The 18,637-nt window shown below is 36.1% G+C and overlaps 2 protein-coding genes across 2 annotated transcripts in view; both read right to left on the bottom strand.

Moving 5' to 3' along the window:
- LOC101298235 (coatomer subunit beta'-2-like) overlaps positions 1–8,609 on the bottom strand; it is a 10,315-nt gene extending 1,706 nt beyond the window's left edge. Inside the window, exons 1-24 of the mRNA XM_004302872.1 lie at positions 8,491–8,609; positions 8,078–8,098; positions 7,905–7,966; positions 7,358–7,412; positions 7,087–7,123; positions 6,643–6,968; positions 6,395–6,526; positions 6,154–6,302; positions 5,949–6,017; positions 5,424–5,574; positions 5,267–5,332; positions 4,642–4,830; positions 4,085–4,225; positions 3,928–4,002; positions 3,647–3,823; positions 3,457–3,548; positions 3,233–3,349; positions 2,992–3,106; positions 2,811–2,882; positions 2,473–2,669; positions 2,300–2,393; positions 1,264–1,370; positions 984–1,134; positions 606–753 (exon numbers count right to left, since the gene is read on the bottom strand). Coding sequence (XP_004302920.1) covers positions 606–753; positions 984–1,134; positions 1,264–1,370; positions 2,300–2,393; positions 2,473–2,669; positions 2,811–2,882; positions 2,992–3,106; positions 3,233–3,349; positions 3,457–3,548; positions 3,647–3,823; positions 3,928–4,002; positions 4,085–4,225; positions 4,642–4,830; positions 5,267–5,332; positions 5,424–5,574; positions 5,949–6,017; positions 6,154–6,302; positions 6,395–6,526; positions 6,643–6,968; positions 7,087–7,123; positions 7,358–7,412; positions 7,905–7,966; positions 8,078–8,098; positions 8,491–8,493 — 2,746 coding nt within the window. The 5' untranslated portion in view covers positions 8,494–8,609. The remainder of the gene's footprint in view (positions 1–605; positions 754–983; positions 1,135–1,263; positions 1,371–2,299; positions 2,394–2,472; positions 2,670–2,810; positions 2,883–2,991; positions 3,107–3,232; positions 3,350–3,456; positions 3,549–3,646; positions 3,824–3,927; positions 4,003–4,084; positions 4,226–4,641; positions 4,831–5,266; positions 5,333–5,423; positions 5,575–5,948; positions 6,018–6,153; positions 6,303–6,394; positions 6,527–6,642; positions 6,969–7,086; positions 7,124–7,357; positions 7,413–7,904; positions 7,967–8,077; positions 8,099–8,490) is intronic.
- Positions 8,610–11,347: 2,738 nt separating this feature from the next.
- Positions 11,348–15,845, bottom strand: LOC101298241 (coatomer subunit beta'-1-like). The gene is made up of 10 exons (XM_004305257.1): positions 15,831–15,845; positions 13,716–13,736; positions 13,538–13,599; positions 13,283–13,337; positions 13,096–13,132; positions 12,658–12,983; positions 12,407–12,538; positions 12,123–12,271; positions 11,918–11,986; positions 11,348–11,710 (listed from the first exon to the last, which is right to left on the bottom strand). Exons 1-10 carry the CDS (start codon positions 15,843–15,845, stop codon positions 11,653–11,655), a joined length of 924 nt encoding a protein of 307 aa, XP_004305305.1. The 3' UTR covers positions 11,348–11,652.
- Positions 15,846–18,637: the final 2,792 nt, after the last annotated feature.

Genomic DNA, 18,637 nt, shown 5'->3' with positions numbered 1-18,637 from the left:
GTTTGGTGCGGATTTTCATTTTTTCACCACTTTTCGATCGAATTTCCTCATCTCCACCATCTAGTATCTAGATAATATTGTGTAGATCATCTCTGCAAAATTTCAACCAATTTGGTAATCATTAAGGCCCTCAAACTCGAAAAACAAATAGACGGACTGAATTCTGTCCGGTTCATGTTTATACCAGAAAAACACAATTTTGAGGGCCTTAACGATTACCAAATTGGCTGAAATTTTACAGAGATGATCTACACAATATTATCTAGATACTAGACGGTGGAGATGAGAAAATTCGATCGAAAAGTGGTGCAAAAATGAAAATCCGCACCAAAATCATTGGTGCAGACGTCCGCAGCTGAGACGGACTGTGTGTATATATATATATATATATATATATATCCCGTTTACCCGTTATTCATTGAAATTATTTTAAGTTTCAGATAGTTAGGGGAGAAGGTGGTATAGTAGATAGATCAGAAAGCTGTCAGAATGGGAGTCAGAGATTTGCACTTTAGAATCAATTAATCACCAGAGACAAAATTGGATTTTCACACTGGCCCAACCCATAGCTTTTTAGGCTGTCGAGGTTCCTTCATTTTTCGTACCCCAGTCTTCTTCAGCTTCGCTACCATTAACGAGTACAGCGCCATCCGTAGAATCAGCATCCACGACAACAGCCTCCTCCTGGCTCCCTTCCTCATGATGTTCATCTGCATGATTCTCTACAGTCTGTTCCCCATTCAATTCAGAAACCTATAATCAAATGAAAATATAACATAAAAGTTATAAACTCCTATAGGTGTAAAGTATAATAAACAAATAAAATAAAATATGAACAAATAAAAACAAAAACAATAACAAGATCCATCCCGGCAGAACATCTGCTGTGTTGATATCACAAATATTAACAGCTATAATAAATTGATTACCAGAAACAACATTTTTAAGTAGCATTAGTTCGCATTAGCTGTTAGTTTTCTTACCTCATGGTTTGAGTCTCCATTTTCACGGGGCTCCTCTTCATCCATTTGCAAGTTTTCTTCATCCACTTGCAAGTTCTTGAAAGCCTCCACAAGGGTCATGTGTGTTTTATCAACATGTTTCACATACTCCTCTGCAGGAGGATAAACACCCCTACATAAACAATCAAAAGACAACAATTAATGAATAGATCAAATAACATCCCCAGGGAAATCTTTAAGATGAACAGATTTCCAGTACAAGATGTACAGACTTGTGCCATTTTAGCCACATTAACTATACCTTGTCTCCGCGGCTCTAGATTCAACCGACAGAGCAACTTGCCAATCTTCAAACAAATTAGAATACTGTTCAGGATCAGCCAAAGATTCGGCAGCTTTTGAATTAACCTGGAGGCAACAATAAATTTCAATAAAATTACATTAGTGAACAAGACTACAAAAGGTGGCTCCACATTAATGCCAAAAAATGTGCCCACATGGATGCACAGTGATATCCACAAGTGTTGATTTAAGAGTTTCAGATTAAATCTTTCCCAAGCCCAGATTCACACTAATATATACTTGGTGTACTGGCCTAAAGTCCTATACAATGAACCCTTCGTTGTCTACTGATGGAATTCCAAAGACACAATATCAAAAGCAGAGTGGACGATAAAAACCCAACATTATTGAATACAGCTGATAAATACACATACAAGAAGCTAGTTGGAAAAACTAGTGAGAACAAAAAATTGCAGAAGTCCATGAAGTTTACAGAAAAAATTGTGATATGAGATTTAGTAACACTTTTTTGTCAACATGAGATAAGTAGAACTTGTACAACTTATACAGGATATGAGTTCAAAACAATCCCATGTTTCTTTTTCCTGAACTTCAAATCCTAGAATTGGCACCTATTTCCTTGAGAACGAATATAGAACTAAAGATGCTTGTTGCCTAGACAGTTTCAAGAAAAAATAACAAACAAATAAATAAAAATATAGATAGAAACTAGAACAAAGACACACTCAGTATAAGTCAATATTCTGATTTCTCAGCTCTAGGACATGGAATCCATATTCATTGCTAATGATGTTTTCCTGTTATCAACCAAATCTATCGTGGCCAAACAAATAAAAGGGATGAGGGTGCAAAATGGACAACCAGGTGAACCAGCTCAACATAACCATTGCATCCAACTCCACAGCTGTGTGAACTTTCTATACGAGCATTCAGTTGTCATATATAATTTTCTTAAATCAAATGAATCAACATTCAAAATGCAGACATGACCTGAAGTGTCAAAATAAGACATGAGCACAATTATTAAATGTCACCTTGCTAAGGTCTTTTCTCCAAATAGCTACTATTTCTGAAACCTTGCTTGGAAGATACGATCGAGCCATCAAAGCAGCCTCAGGTATCCGATTGCTGCAAAGAGAATACTTCATTAATCAACTATAATTCCAATATTTGTGTCTTCATATATCTAGTGAACAAATAAGAATACCTTTCAACTAGCAGGTCAAGGCACTCTTCCAAGCGACCCAGTATGAACAAACAAAGGAATGCAACATTGTTCTTCCCTTGTTCTTTAGCAAGGGATGCAAGTGTTGAGATTCCCTCAGCATCTCCAAGAGATGAATAAAGCAATAATAAACCACTCAAGTCCATGGCATGCTTCAAACATTGCTCAGCCATTTCCAACTGCAAGAATATATTATATTAACAAAAGATGAAACTAATATAAGGTTGTTAGGAGGAAAACAAACATAACTGCTCTCCATAGATATGTAAAGCAATAATTATGTACAATATCAAGAGAATCCAAATAAATAAATAACATACATTTCCAGTAGACATGGCTAGTTCACCTAGCTGTTTCCATTTAGATTCACTCTGCACCTCACTGGCAATTTCCTGCAAATAAAACACACAAATTCACTTACCATTTCAGGATAAGACAAAAGAACATCAAAAGCCAAAGTAAACAGCACCTCTCGTACTAGTTATATTTTCTTGGATTTACCTTTGCAATTTCCAATCTACCAAGCTGAATGGCTAGCTCAAATCTGTAATCAGGATCTGTGGCAACTTCAAGTGCATCCTCTATCATACCTCGTGATTCCAAGAAACGAGCCACACTACAATTACAGGAGATTGTCATTACCATTTAAAAGACCCTTCATTTAAAAAAACATAACCTTTCAATCAAAGGTAACTGACTAATCAACCATAAAAAGGGATAAAGTGCAAGACTAACTGGGCACCTGTTATGATGGTCTTTAGGAATTGAAGGTAAAACTGCATTGGCCCTTTCCAGGTCTCCACGCATCATAAGTGTCTTGTATTCGATCAGACTCAAAAGTAGTGTGTACCCCATCACACTGCAAATTGGAAAAGAAAGAAACAAATATATTAAAGAACCATAATATTAAATATAATCATGATGACTTTCAACTACACAAAGTTGACAAACCAAGAATGCACTTACTTGAACTCTTTGTCTATCAGAAACACCCGACTTTGATTGGCAAGATAACCTAACAGGTACATTGGCCGGTCTAAATGGAACATTGTAGTTACCTGAACAATAGGCATATTATGTTGAAGTTAACTGCAAACACAACATCTATCTATATACAAAAGATATTTGCAGCCAACAATGAAACAGACGCAAATACCTCCCCACCAACACAATAATTAAGCCTCCAGGATGAGTTGTTGTAAATGAAGCAATCGCCAACCCATATACCAGTCCTGACTCGTTCATTCATTTCATGGAGAAGCTCAAATGCATCTTCTACACCTTGTTCATCTACAGGTCTTCCGCTATCCAAATAAGAGGAGACCACATCCCGCTGCACCATTATAATATACAATCTTATAAAACATTGTGGCATAACGATTCTCTAAGAACCCAGATCGATGGAAGGAGACAAAAAACCCAGATAGAGAAGCTTACGTTGTACTTCAGGATGTAGAATGAGGCGTCACTGGCAATAGCAACTAAATCGCCACTATCAGCCCAATAGAGATTCTGGCATGTTCAAAATACTGAATAAGCAAAATGATAATAGCAATTATTGGTTCTTCAAATTTTGAGGTAAGAAGGGGCTCACCTTCACATTCACATCAATTCTACGAATCAATCTGCACTCAGCCCAATCATAAAAGCAAATAAAATCATTTGAGCACATTGCCAATAAGGTTCCACCATATATATGTTCAGCTGAAAATGTCGGTCGAATACTCCTTTTCTCCTGAAATATGCCATTCAAATTAAAAAGCTCATTACCTTGAAGGAAGACTGGATATGTACACTATCGGTAATGATAGACTTGAGGTGCTCCAAAAGTGCATACAGTAATTACAGCCAAGATACTAGATTTTTGATATGGTTGCTACCTAACATTTAGTTCTTTTTTTTAACCCACCCCTATCCATCCTTGATGAGGTTTAAACACATAACCACTTAAATAGGAAGTCATCGTCTTAACATCCTAACAAACATACACCCACCTAACATTAAGTAGTTCAAGCCAAACACTTTGATATACTAAATAAAGGTAGCATATCCAATGTATCCACCTCAGAACTAATGACCAAGTGAATTGGAACAGTTTCCAAGCGGAAAGAATAATGGTCGATAAACTGAAAGTAATGCAAAGTTACAAACCTGGAAGTTTTTAGTGAAAATTTTAATTTTTGAAGTACTCTCTCGAACAGCATACTCTCCATCAGATGACCAAGCAAATTCCAAAGCAGAACCAAATGACCGATTTCTCCATGCCAAAGCAGTATATATAATGTACTCTCCATCTCCACAAACTACAACAAACCTCCCATTGGGGTTGTGCTTTAAGCTCTGTGAACAGAATTTTTGCAGAAGGAATCAATGTATGCCACAGAATTTATTAGAATTAAGTCCTAAATGCTTTAACCTTTGCTTTTCAATGTGCACATATAGGAAGAACAACAACGCACATACAATTTTTTTTTCTCTATCCTATTCTTTCAACGCAAACTTCCAACAGATAACACAATAAAATTCTAGCATAAAACAGCTACTGCCTCTTGAAGTTGGATATGGAAACAAAAGTACATCTACCAGGCATTCAAAATGAAATTTTGCCTAGACAAATCCAATCAAGATGGCAATATGCGACTTCAAAATTTTCTTAATGATTGGCAACAGCAGCATATATGACTGAAGCCCAAAAACTCCATAAAAGAGAAACAGCAAAAGAAGTTTCATTCAACTGAAGTACAGAAGAAAACAAAAAAAAGGAACAAAGCCTCACTTGGGGGTAAAGATCGCATGTGCCCAACTCCTTGACGGCCAAAGGCAATCTCTCTCCATCAGTAACCTAATAAGAAACGCGAACATAGAACAGGCAATGTCAAGAACATGAGCATTAAGCAGCAAAGAAAAGCAGCCACTCTGAGGAGAGCTCATACCTCATAATCAGCACCCACACTCTTAATGTTCACTGTCTGAATTTCATTGTGCTTAGCCCAAATGATCTTTCCACTATTGTCCATACTAGCAACAGGCACTTCACGTCCAAGTTTTACCATAATGGTTCCTTCATCATAACCAATCACAACCCTGGACAGATGGATTTAAATATTTTAGGCAATTTTTAGGGCACCTTAAATGCACTAATCTACTCTTTATGCAAACTTGCCATAATATAATTATACTCGGGAGCAATACCAACTTAAGAAAAATGTACAGATATTCTTTTTTCGGCAGTATCGGCCCTCTAAGACATCATAGTTCTAGATACATACATATATATATATAGATAATTAAACAAGTGATCTCAACACAAAATTTCTGTTCTTTTTTGGACAGTACACTCAGCTTATAAGACAACTTCACATAGTTATACATACATATATGATCTCAATAGATAATTTCTTATAAAAAAAGACTCATACGAAATAATTAAACTAAAAAAAAATAAGTATCAAATTTACCGTCGTGAGCCCTTCATGTATCCAATAGCCCAAACTCTTTCAAGCCCGTAATTCAACGTGTTTTCAAGCCTGTAAATGAATCACATATTATCTTAGGACTTAGTGGCATAATGCTTTGGTTTAAAACCCACAACAAAGTGGATACCTACGAAAAAGATACTACATCATAAAAACAAGAGATAGAGATGCACAGGCCAGGGATTACCTGTAAGTGGTTGAATGCCATATTCGTACTGTTCCATCCTCTGATCCAGTTATTATTATAGGGAGTTCGGGATGAAAACATACAGCAGAAACATTGTGTGTATGGCCTTCAAGTGTCTGGACACAACCTTTTGTTTGGTAGTCCCACACCTGTTTTCACAAGATTACGCATGAGTTTTCCAAAGAATCAAATACACATAAAACAAAACACTGCTGAGCAGAAAAAGTTACTTAATGGAGACCTTAGCAGTGTGATCATCGGAACCAGTAATTAGATAAGGTTTGTCACCACCCGTAAAGTAATCAACGCAATTTACACCTTTCTGGTGGGCATCCAGTGTAAAATTTGGATCAGGAGAGCCTAGATTCCATATCTGGAGAGAAACAAAAAAAAAAAAAAAAAAAAGAAAAATCAGGTAGCATAATTAGTACCATTACACCCAAATTTAGAAGAAAATGCATGAAAACAACCAGGAAATGTCATGTCTACCTTTATGGTGCGATCAAGAGACGCACTTGCAAAGGTGTTGGTGTCTTTTGGATTAAATGTCACTTGCATCACATAATGTGAATGTCCTTCAAATATCTGAGTACAGATCCAACCCTTGTCCCAATCCCATAGCTTGATGAGCATATCATCAGATGATGATAACACATATGGGAGTGTAGGATGAACAGCCACACATCTAATGTAGTCAGTATGGGCCTCAAATACTTTAATCTTATCCATGGTGTTGTAGTTGTATACACGAATGAACATATCGTCAGCTCCAGCAACAACCCATTGCTTGCGTGATATAAATTTGGCTGACCTAACTGGAGAAAAATGATTTAGACGTTAGCACAAAAATAACCTTGTTGGGAAATCCCAGAAATGAAATGTCTACCAAGCATAAAAAAAATACAAACACACAACACGAATCCCATTACATACCTGGTAACTCAGTGACCTCAAATGACTTAGCCATGGTCTGCAACATTAACAAAAGATTCAAATTAGCACATGGTCACCTCCAACAATTTGTGAACTTTTTTGGTCAAAATTTTAATAAGTTAAAAGTGTTCCCGGGTCATAACTAACAACAATATCAGAGAGATTTGTTGAAAATGTACCACTTATTTTTCTCTGTTTCAGAAATGTGTCAGTATAATTTGATTGGAAATGCTACATATGCTATTATATGTTTAACATATCAATATCATACCTGAGTTTGGTAGTTCCAAATACACACTGTTCCAGAATATAGACTCGCCAATATCCTGCGGTAAATTCACACTTCAACAAATTAGAACACAATAAATCCTTTCACTTTTAATGATAAAGCATATGAACCATATAAACTAAATGTTAATGGAACTATTCCGGATGCTATCCTAAGTTAAAATGGAAAGATCAATTCAGACTACCACCGACCAAAATCATGTCACCAGCTTCACAAGAAAAAAATACAAATCACAATGTACTCCTCATGAACAATCTAAGTGAGGCTATTTGAGGTTAAGCAAAAGAAACTTAGGGAAGCAATGACGGCCTTAGCAAGATACCCGCCTTATACAATATGTAGGGCCGCAACCTTACAACCTTACAGGTTTACAACAAAATGGCAGTGGGAAATAAATTTATTAGGCTTCGGGGCTTGCACTGCTACTTTACTAACAATCAATCACACAATCTATTTATATCACTATTTTGACTAGGGTGCTATCCTAATACGAGTGACACGAATAAAGATGAAATGAGAAATGACTTACCATGGTTCTGTTGGATGTAGATCCACAGATTTTACTCTCTCTGATCTTTGAGCAAGTTTCCTCTGAACCAAAAGATTACGACTATAATATTAGAATCACAATTCAAAACAAAACAAGAAGAGATCCGATCCCGCGGAGAACGAGTAATATTCAACAAAATTTAACAGCATTACCTTGATTTCCAGTCGGAGAGGCTGTTAACACATTGCAAAAGAAACAAAGACCGATCAGTGCCAAATCAAAACTCCAAATCTTACAATATCGCATTTCTGATAGATTAGAATCTACATAACAACTCAGAATCGACAATACAAACCACCAGATCTCAACGCAATTCAAGTTAAAATCGCTCACGCCGGTTGCCAATAGACAAAAACAAAATCAAATCACAAATGAAGCAACCGTAGGAATCAAAGCGATCAAACAGAGCCTAATGAATTCCAACACTCTCACTCTAATTGACGCAGTGAACAAACAATGAGGAATTCGCACCAAAAACTAAAGGATTTGAGATTTGAATCAGATCTAAGATGCCGCCGCGTACACGAAAACGTTCAGGGAGAGTGAAGCGATCGGAGAGACTCACCATTTTTGCAGAGCTCCGGCGGAGATCACAGTGAAGAAGAGCCCAAGCGATCCAGGTGATCCGAGTTCAGAGAAAGAGAGAAAGAGAAGGAGGGAGAGAGATTTTGGTGCTCTTTGTATAATAAAGAGAGAGCTTCTTTTTTTTTTTCTCTATGTAAATACGAGATTCAGCAAAGCTTTGCGGTTACGTCGGCAAATTTACGATAATGCCACTAGTGATGCAATCAGGTTATTGGTGCCATAACGTAGCTTTGGTGATCGTCTAAGGGACATGTATTGACGGACAGTGTCGATTGGCCGACTGGTTGCTCTTTTGGTGTAAAATGTGAACAACGTGATGTGGCATTGATACACAAGTGAACAACGTGACGTGTAAGATGCCGCGTACACGAAAATATTCAAGGAGAGTGATATTCTGGTAGCGGAGAAACCCTTTGGTTAAGGCGTTAAGCCGTCATGGAAAAGATATTGGATCAATTCGTCAAACGATTTGAGTGGTTTGATCCGTCGATCAGAGGCTAACAAATACTTTTGTGTCATATTTTCATATTAGAACCACTTCATATTTACTTAATAAATTCTTAGTCGGATTGCTGTGGAAATGATTTTGAATCTACCTCTTAATGCTAACAACAATATCAATTAGATAAAAACAAATTAAAGAACTCTCAAATCCATGTTCGAATCTTTCTAACATTGATTGGAGTTTAAATTTTAATATATTCTTCTTCAGTGGTCAGGGTGAGAAAGCGTTTGACATAACTATTCAGCACGGCCTAGAAAAACTTTAAGGGTATTGTGTTGATCATGTCACCAATTGGTTCTTCAATTCCTCTTAATTTAAGATGGTTGATCAAGTGCCCTAATCAAGCAATGGAGAAAAAGCAAGCACGTGCTTTTTGAAATTAAAAGATCAATCAACTGGCCATTCCTTCTTGGAAGGATTTCCTAGTTTTGTAGTTCACAATAAGAAAATTATTTATTTTGTCTACTGTGTACGTAGAGAATAGGCTTCCTAATATGTATGGGAGATTTTCGTTGAAAATTCTTCTACGCACCAAGGTGTAAGTGAACTGAGCAACTAATATGTAATATTTTGATCCAGTCATCCACGTCGCATTATCATGCATGTATTCTAATACCGTTAACAAAATTAAAACCCAAAAAAATAATCTTAAGTGTTTCTAACATAGGAGGTGAGGACCTGAGGTCAAGTAAGAGATACTCTTATTATGAGCGCTTAATTTGATCACGATTAAAATAAAAATGAAATGAATGAATTTAGCTAGGGTCTCTAGTCTTCACTGGATGTTCGTATACGGCGATTTAAGGACTTGCATATTAATACTGCAAGTGCATCTTAGTGGTAGAATCCGCTCTGGACTTTGGTAAGCTTAAAGAATAGGGAACGATTTTATTGCTAGTTTTGTAGTTTACATAAGAATTAATTATTATTTTTTTTTTCTCTATGTACGTAGAGAATAGGTTACCTGATATGTATGGGAGACTTTCATAAGTTTAAAGGAGTAGGATTGTCTGTAAATAAAGGGACATCTGGACATCTCATAAACACCTAGCTAATTATCTCACTCAACTAAATAGCTCAATCAATATTCTTGTAGATTTCAAAATCATGGACTCCTCAACTTGGGGAAAGCTATTGGATTCAGTTTTAGAGAGATTACCATCACCATTAGATTATATGAGATTCAGTGAGGTTTGTATGTCATGGAATTCTATAGCAGACAGCTATCGAAGTAATCGTACAACTCCAATACTCCTCTTATACAGGCAAAAGAAGATACATGGAATTTATGCAACGACGCAGACGATAAGGTTCTGGATTTTCATTTCGCATTGCCAAACAAACGATTTTTTGATTCTAGACTATGGTTAATAACTATGAAAAACAGTTCTGGAATGCAAACAGTCATGACTATACTTGTGACATTTAGTTCCAGATACAAACAGTTCTGGAATGCAAACTTGGTAGATGAAAACACCATTATGCAGTCGTACGAAAGTGAGAACTTAATAAATGTGTTGCAATGAGAGATTAGTACTGATTTGTAGCATTAGAGAATGAAATGAAATCAAAGCTTTGCCATGGCTTAGTTGGATCTATGCATGTTTACCGAAATGCATTCTGTTCAAGTTTGTCCAGTAAAGTTATAAAACTGATGCATTGGCTATGTAAATGCATTCTGTTTATAATAAGGAAAGATTCATGTATGAAGGACAGAAGAGTCGGATCTGATGCGGATAGCAATTTCCCTAGCAGCAAGAGCTAAATTCTTGTCTTTTTATTTTGTACATACGAAAGCTAAGGTAGAGAACTTAATATGAGCCATCAATGTATTAGTATCAGGGAAATAAGTTATGCAAAAAGCTTACAATAGTTTGTCTTCAACTACTGGCTATGTTAGTACTAACTAGTGTTGTTTTCATCTACTGAAGAACCAATCTGACATAAGGATTTGGGTGAAGATATTTTGTGTTCCCATGAATAGAGATATATACGAAACTGGAAGATTGAACCATATAGCTAGAATGAAGATATATTAATATCTAGTAGTTATAGAATTGTGTTTCACCTGCTGTATTCAGTCTCAAATACTGACCCCAATTATTATGGATTCAAGCCTCCACCCTTGCTCATAAGATCTTTGAATTCCTACTACATGGACTTCAAAACTACTTTTGGCAATTTGCACTTCATGAATGAACACATTTTAGTGAATATACCGTTTTCATGATTATAAATTGCTAAATAATGGACACATGAGCACTATAATTTTACCACTGATCCTTACAATTGGTTCATTTTGGGCAGCTCCACCACAAGACAAACAATGTTTTCCTGTTATATATATAGAAACAGCAATACAAGTAGTCCCAAGGGAAATCGTTCCTCCTGAGAATTAAGTGCTACATAGCATGCACACTCGAATTACATATCAGAATATTCATTACAAGAAAACTTTTATTGGCCACACATAGAATATTTCTTACAGTAGGATTACATACCATACAACAATACAACCTCCGATCCTTTTAAGTTTCTTCATCACAACACAGTGTAAAATACAGAAAATAGAACTTAGATGTCTTTTATTCATCAACTTTTGCTTCTCATATGCTTGGAGCTGATGTCCACAGAAAATCAAGCAGCAGCATTCATTTGGACAATGATGGTTCCATTGTCAAAACCAAATGCAACCCTGTAAGCAGAATTGAACAATAAGTATATATACTGATAAAACAATGAGCCACTTGAAAACAAAGTCTGATCAGAAGCTGAGAGCAACAGATTAAGCAGAATAATTTGCTACATAACATGTTTCCTATATCAAACATTTCCCCGAAAGTCCTCGATTTCGTAGTCTAAATCCTACATCTATAATCCACAGAAAAAGAAAGAAACTTACTTGCATGATCCTTTCAAGTGTCCCATGGCCCAAACTCTTTCAAGAGCATAATTCAGTTTGTGCTCTAGACTGTAATACAATGACAATTAGACATTTATGAAATCAGCAAAGCATCACAAGACTTTCCTCCCATCTCACAATATCAGAAAAAAATACAACTACACAACTTTTGCAATGTAAGCGTTTTGAATCATAAAGTATTTACCTAAATGTGGCTGCATTCCATATTTGAATAGTCCCATCCTCAGAAGTTGTAATGATTATGGGAAGCTCAGGATGAACACTAACAGCTGTTACATTGTGCTCATGTCCTTCTAGAGTTTTCACACAACTTGTAGTTTCATAGTCCCATACCTATTGTGATGAAATTTATCAAAGAATAATTAGTAGGGCTGCAATTACAGACACTACAGTAGAACAAATGTCATGTTTAGCCAGATCGAATAAGGCTGAAAGTGAACAAAAGAAAATATCAAATGTCTCACAAACCTTAGCAGTGAAGTCATCAGAACCACTCAATAGGTATGTCTTATCTCCACGAATGAAGTAATCAATACAATTAACTCCTTTTAAGTGGCCTTCTAAGGTAACATTAGGGGCAGGAGAGCCAATGTTCCATATCTAGAATAAGAGACATTGTCAAAGTGTAAGTGACAGATAAAAATGTACTGAGATGCAGTACTTAATCAACTAGTTTGTAACAATAAGCAATCCTAGCTAGCTGCTCGCAATCCCAATACCTTAATGGTTCCATCAAGAGAGGCACTAGCAAAACTGTTGGTGTCTTTTGGATTGAAAGCCACTTGCATCACATAGTGAGAATGTCCCTCAAAGACTTGTGTGCATTCCCAGTTCTTCTCCCAGTCCCAAAGCTTAATGACCTTGTCGTCAGAACATGACAGCAGATATGGTAGAGTTGGATGGATAGTGACACTCCTGATAAAGTCAGTGTGTGCTTCAAACTCTTTGATCTTTTCCATAGTATCGTAGTTGTATATGCGAATGAACTTGTCATCAGCACCGGTTACAATCCAGTGTTTGCGAGCCACGAACTTTACTGATCTGACTGTAAGCACAAAACAGATGATATCAAGTGATAATTCTTTGAGAGAAATGTAGCATGCCAACACTACAAAAAAATGAAAGCAATTAAAAAAAAAAACCCGTTATATATGTACCTGGTGACTCAGTGACCTTGATGGACTTCTCCTGGGTCTGTGCAATTACATAAATTAAGTTAAGTCCATGGATGAGACAGAATAATTAAAAGCGTGAAAATTTCAAATTAAGTCATTAAACTCTAGGAGTTTGGCTATGAAGTGCAAGCTAATTAAGTATATATGTGACGAAGACTAATGGATTTACCTGTGACTGGTAGTTCCAGATGCAAATAGTTCCTGAATACAAACTTGCTAGCATCCTGCATAGAAAGTGTATTCTCCGGTTATATATAGTCTGGAATTCGATTTGATTTTTGGTACTGAAAAATTATAAGGATGAAAGGAACCAGCAGCGATAAACAGATGTATGAAAATCAAACTTTGGAGACGCGCGCAGAATATCGATCACATAAAAGAGTTGCCTAAGATAGCCAGCAGATAGATGATGATGATTACGTACCATGGCTCCGTAGGATGCAGATCCACAGACTTCACTCTTTCTGAGGTTTGAGCAAATTCTTTCTGATTCAGCAGAAATTAAACTGTTAATAGTTTGAACTTCATTTGGAAGGAATATTGAAGCACATATAGACTTTGTTCCCACAAACACAATTTCAAGAAATGATGAAGTACCATACCTCAATAGTTAGCGAAAGAGCCTGATCCCACACCAACAGCAGAAACCAGCAAACAAGTAGAAATTTGTCAGTCCAATATAAACAATCAAAATGAGATATAGTTCAATTATGTGACTAGTTATATATTAGCAAATAAATCTGCAGTCACCTCATCAGGTGCCTCTTTTACTATATGATAGGCATTTAGTCAACTAATTAAACTCCAAAAAAGAAAGATAAATATAGCCAGCCAATGCACCTCTTATACTATATGTAATAGACATCGATCTTGTTTTATGTGGTAATTCGATCATATAATGATGCATATATTAAGCTAACTAAAACTCATGATATCTCATGGACTATCCCACAAAAGATATAAAACATCTCAAAAGAAAACTGATCATCAGTACATGCAAGACCTTCTGCAACTCAAAGTGGAAGATCGACTACTCATAAACTCACCATTTTTAGTGAATAGCAGAGAAATTATGTGAGGATAGAATGTATGAAAGTTGCTGGGGATCGAAGTTGGGAGATGATAATGCAGATATGAGGCATGCATATCCTCTTTTTATACCCATCGGAATGGGAAGCTTATCGATTAATGGAATCTTCATGTCATTATATTTCAACAACGTTGAAGAGTCAGGACTCCTCACTACTTGTGTTGTCATCAGATATGTTAGATGCCGTCCATTAACTTGGTCAGCTATAACAGACGGTGAAGATCGAGCTTCATTACTCAAAACTTGAACTTTGACGTACTGTGTCTTGTTCTCATATGGCGCTTAATATTGACTGCGTACATAAGAAATAAATGTAATGGTGTTTATCTCTCACAGATAGCCAATAAGGTTCATTATACGTACGTGTTCTTTGAAATTTCAACACATGGAATAGAATATATTAGTCTTCAAGCTTTGGACGGAGAGGTAGGAGGAAACAATCTAGAATAACACAATGTCATTTTCTTGAAGAAGGTAGGAGCAGAAAACAAATTAGGAGAACTACATACGTATATAATTGTCTTATATAGCTAGAAAATATTTAAGCTACTTGATATTTTTGAAGCTACTATATATATATATATATATATATATATATATAGCTTTTATTAATTGAAATCACTTTGATGGTAAATTTTGAATATTTGATAATATATTTAATTACTAGTTACATAATAATTTTCAGTGAATCGAGCTTGTTATTATATCATGCATCCAAGCAGTTTGATGTATATCGTTCCACACCTGTCAGTTTGATATAAAAAAGGATCAGTGCGTATAAAAGTATTGCTAGTTACCTAGTTAATTGATTAGTATGTAGCTAGTTCGCCGGGTAACTAATTAACTATCATCCTCTCATCATATGGTTAATAGCATTAATTATATAAGAGCGTGAAATGATAGAAAGCAAATTACATTTAATTAGGTTATAGCATTTGTGCTATTTGGTTGAGTTAAAATATAACGAATTTTAGGTAAATCATTTTTGAGCTCAAATTGCATTAATATAGGTTGGAGATAAAGTTTTGTAATACCTAAACATATTTTAGGTTAATTTAGACCAAATTAAGGTTGGAGATGCCTTCATCGTTTTATATCAAGTTTGCCTTTTCATAATTGACAAAGAACACAAATGGTTCATCCGACCAAAGGCTTAGAAATGTGTGTTGAGAGCTCATTATACAGAGAAAATTCCTCGCTGTTTTCATTTTTGAAATGCAAGACAATGAGATAAAACATGGGAGCGCATATGCTAGTCTCATCTCGAGTACTATGCATCGCACATATGCAAAAGGTTAAAATCAGATATTAATCAAACCGATATTAATTAATAATCTTGGTGTCAACAGTTGATTTGGATCTTTCGAGAGTGATTAGATCACCAGTAGCTTGGCATTAGTTGTTCCTAAAACCCCTATTAGGTCTGTAAACTCTCACTTAATTATCATATTTTTCTTCTTAAAAGGCTGTTATATATAACTAGCTCGTCAAGTGTAGGATCGATAATTGATCCAAGTACTTGATCTTAATTGTAAACCCATTTACAGACAACGTGGTCACTTGCGCCACTATCCAATATCCATATTGTTTCTCATTTCTACTCTGTGCAAGGTGTGTGATGCTTTACCTGAGAGTTCCTCATAATTTTGAACGTTACCGATCAAGTTGGCTGAGGGCATCACTGAGGCAGGCTTCGTTGCAATAAGAAGCTGATTGAGAAGCTGATGACATGCCTCCTTGTTTCTGTGGAAGGCAATAGAATTCCTACATATCCTACTACATCTTGGGCTAAGCCTTTTACATAAAAAAGAAGATACCTACTGCTGGGATGAAGAGAAGCTACTGTTGCGGTGAAGATGAGGCTACTGCGGTGAAGAGAGGTTGAGGCAGAACGTGTCCCATCACTCCCTCTCCCTTTCTATCCCCTTCTCGTTATCTTATACTTGACCTACTGGGCCTCGCTGAAGCCCGGCCCAATTTTGACGGGGTTTGACTGCATGTTTGAATTGCTCTGATCTGAAGGACACCTAGTCACAGAGGGAAAATAACAAATCTAAATTACTTTGATTGCTGCCATTTCCATTCGGCTGCTTTGGTCTGATCTCATAAACTAAAAAAACTCTTTATATGTGTGTTGATGAGAGTTCTTTATACAGAGACAATTTCTCGCTGTTTACATTTTTGAAATGCAAGACAATGAGATAAAACTTGGGAGATAGTCTCATCTCCATCGAGTATAAATTTCTTATATTATGCATGGGCCAGCATGGCACATATACAAATTTGTTGTTCCTAAACCCCATTAGGTTTGTATACTCTCACTTAAAATGCTTTTATACCTAGCTAGCTCGTCATGTGTAGGATAATTGATCCATAAGATCGATGCAGGCTTGGGGTTAATTTCCATTTATATTATATATAAAGTACTGCCATTCAGGGTTATTCAGCCACTGTACTGATATTTGATAAGTAAGGATGAATTAATATTTTTCTTTTAGCAAAATGAGTATAAACTTGCATATATGCGAATATGTATAGACCGTGTTTTGATCGGAATCCGATGTTATCGATCAGAGGTTGTTTGTTCCAGTATATATTTTGCATGAGTCCACGTACTGAGTTAGCTTGTTAGTTCTTGGGACACACGTACTGCTTTGGATCTACATAAATATATTTGACAGAAAACATCGATCAAAATATGACCAAATTAAAAGGCTTTCGGGTCTCATCGATCGAGTCCTGATAGTTTTCTTCTCGTTCTGGCCGGGTTTAAAACGATTTGATCCTTTGTCTAGTCGCGAGGGCTTTTAATTAGGAGTTCATGCCTGCAGGCTCTGCATATATATTCTTAAGTCCCAAGTAGTAACTCCTCTATATATCGTGCCACTTAATTCCTCGCTCCTTCAAAGTGGAACCACCGACTTATTACTTAAGTTTGTTGAATTATTGTTCTTCTAGCTGGCCTCAGATTGTAGGGTTAGGGTTACCCAAAATGTCGAAGTAAACCCTAATTAAAGAGCTACGAAAACGAATTTTTAATTGTACTTTTTCATCATGGAATTAGTTGCTTGTTTATATTATGTTATTTGGCCGTCATATGATCGAGGATATAACTAAGCAATTTCTAATGGAAGTCATGACTTGCCCATGCCTTTGTTGCGGACATGAATTCATTGATGGAGAAGCCAACAATGGCAACCCATCGATCTCTAAACAACCAGAGATGGAAGAATATCCATGGAATCTTATTAAGCACTCAGAACATATACTCATTATGTTGTGTTCTTTATGCAATAATTCTATTTAAACAGACAATTGCAACTATTAAGTGGCTAAAAGCCCTATATCAAATACTAACATATCAACATCGATCAGAAACGTAGCACGATGCAAGTAAAATTTGTCAAATGCTGCTTTGTACCTTTTCTATGATATATTTCATTCTTCAATTGAACTCTAACATATAATCATTCCTCTAGCTAGGGTTTATTAGTGATAAACACCCTTATTATCCACGTCTTTGACCCATATATATGAATAAGATCGAGTACCATTGAATATGTTGAAGAGGAAAGATCTCACATTAGAAAAAGGATTAAAAAAAATATAAATGGATGGATTATACCTAATTGTACTAAGGCCTTTTTGATTAAAAACCAACACCTTAAAAATGGTTAAATTAGGACAATATTGGTATAATGATGATCCACGGGTCACGCTTGTCCATGTTTAAGTTCAAGTGAATATATAGGAAAATGAAAGTTGTATACAATTGAACTTTAATTTCTTTCATACACAATTTACCTCTCCACAAGCTTGCATGCATGCACCAGATTCTTTATAGGAAAATTGTCGTATACGTACGACGGTTCTATGAGTATGAATACATTCTTGGCCCTAGCTAGGGTTTCTATGTTTCAAATCGACCAGCACAACAACAAAATGTAAGAAAATAGCTAGAAAAATTTTCAAACCGTATATATATTATTTGGTTTCCAAGTCCAATTTCAACAAATCCTCCGCCAATCCGTACTTGAAACCCTAGATAGCAAGAATATGACTTTACTCAACCGATTTCCCGCAAACATATACTGGTCTATATACGGCAATCATTCGATCAAGAGCTACCTAGCTAGCTTGAATCAGATTCCAGAATACTAGTGCCATAACCACTACAAATATTTACGGTAGAAACTGAGGCGCAGAAGCACAAGCAAAGAAGCTAAGCTAAAGCTAGCTTGATTGAACGCTTCAATATTATCCATCCCAGTGGACTTGGGTGGAGTGAGGGACCATATGTGTAATGTGTGTGTACTTAAAGGAGCAACAACAACACGAAAAAGCTAGGTTTGATGAAATTAAAACCAGTAGTCGACCCGAGCATGATTATAGCCATGAGAATACACCAAAAGGTGTTTGTGAAAGACTAAAAGA

The sequence above is a fragment of the Fragaria vesca genome, linkage group LG6, assembly GCF_000184155.1.
Source record: "Fragaria vesca subsp. vesca linkage group LG6, FraVesHawaii_1.0, whole genome shotgun sequence".
Lineage (NCBI taxonomy): Eukaryota > Viridiplantae > Streptophyta > Magnoliopsida > Rosales > Rosaceae > Fragaria > Fragaria vesca.
Note: the sequence above shows the minus strand (reverse complement) of the source record. Positions and strands in the feature narration are given on the sequence as shown.

What these genes read in the sequence shown, in the direction of transcription:
- LOC101298241 (XM_004305257.1), bottom strand. An exon ending in CTCTTTCGCTAACTATTGAG is followed by an intron (nt 13,600 to 13,715) that starts GTATGGTACTTC and finishes CTGCTGAATCAG; the next exon opens with AAAGAATTTGCTCAAACCTC. An exon ending in TGGAATGCAGCCACATTTAG is followed by an intron (nt 11,987 to 12,122) that starts GTAAATACTTTA and finishes ATTGTATTACAG; the next exon opens with TCTAGAGCACAAACTGAATT.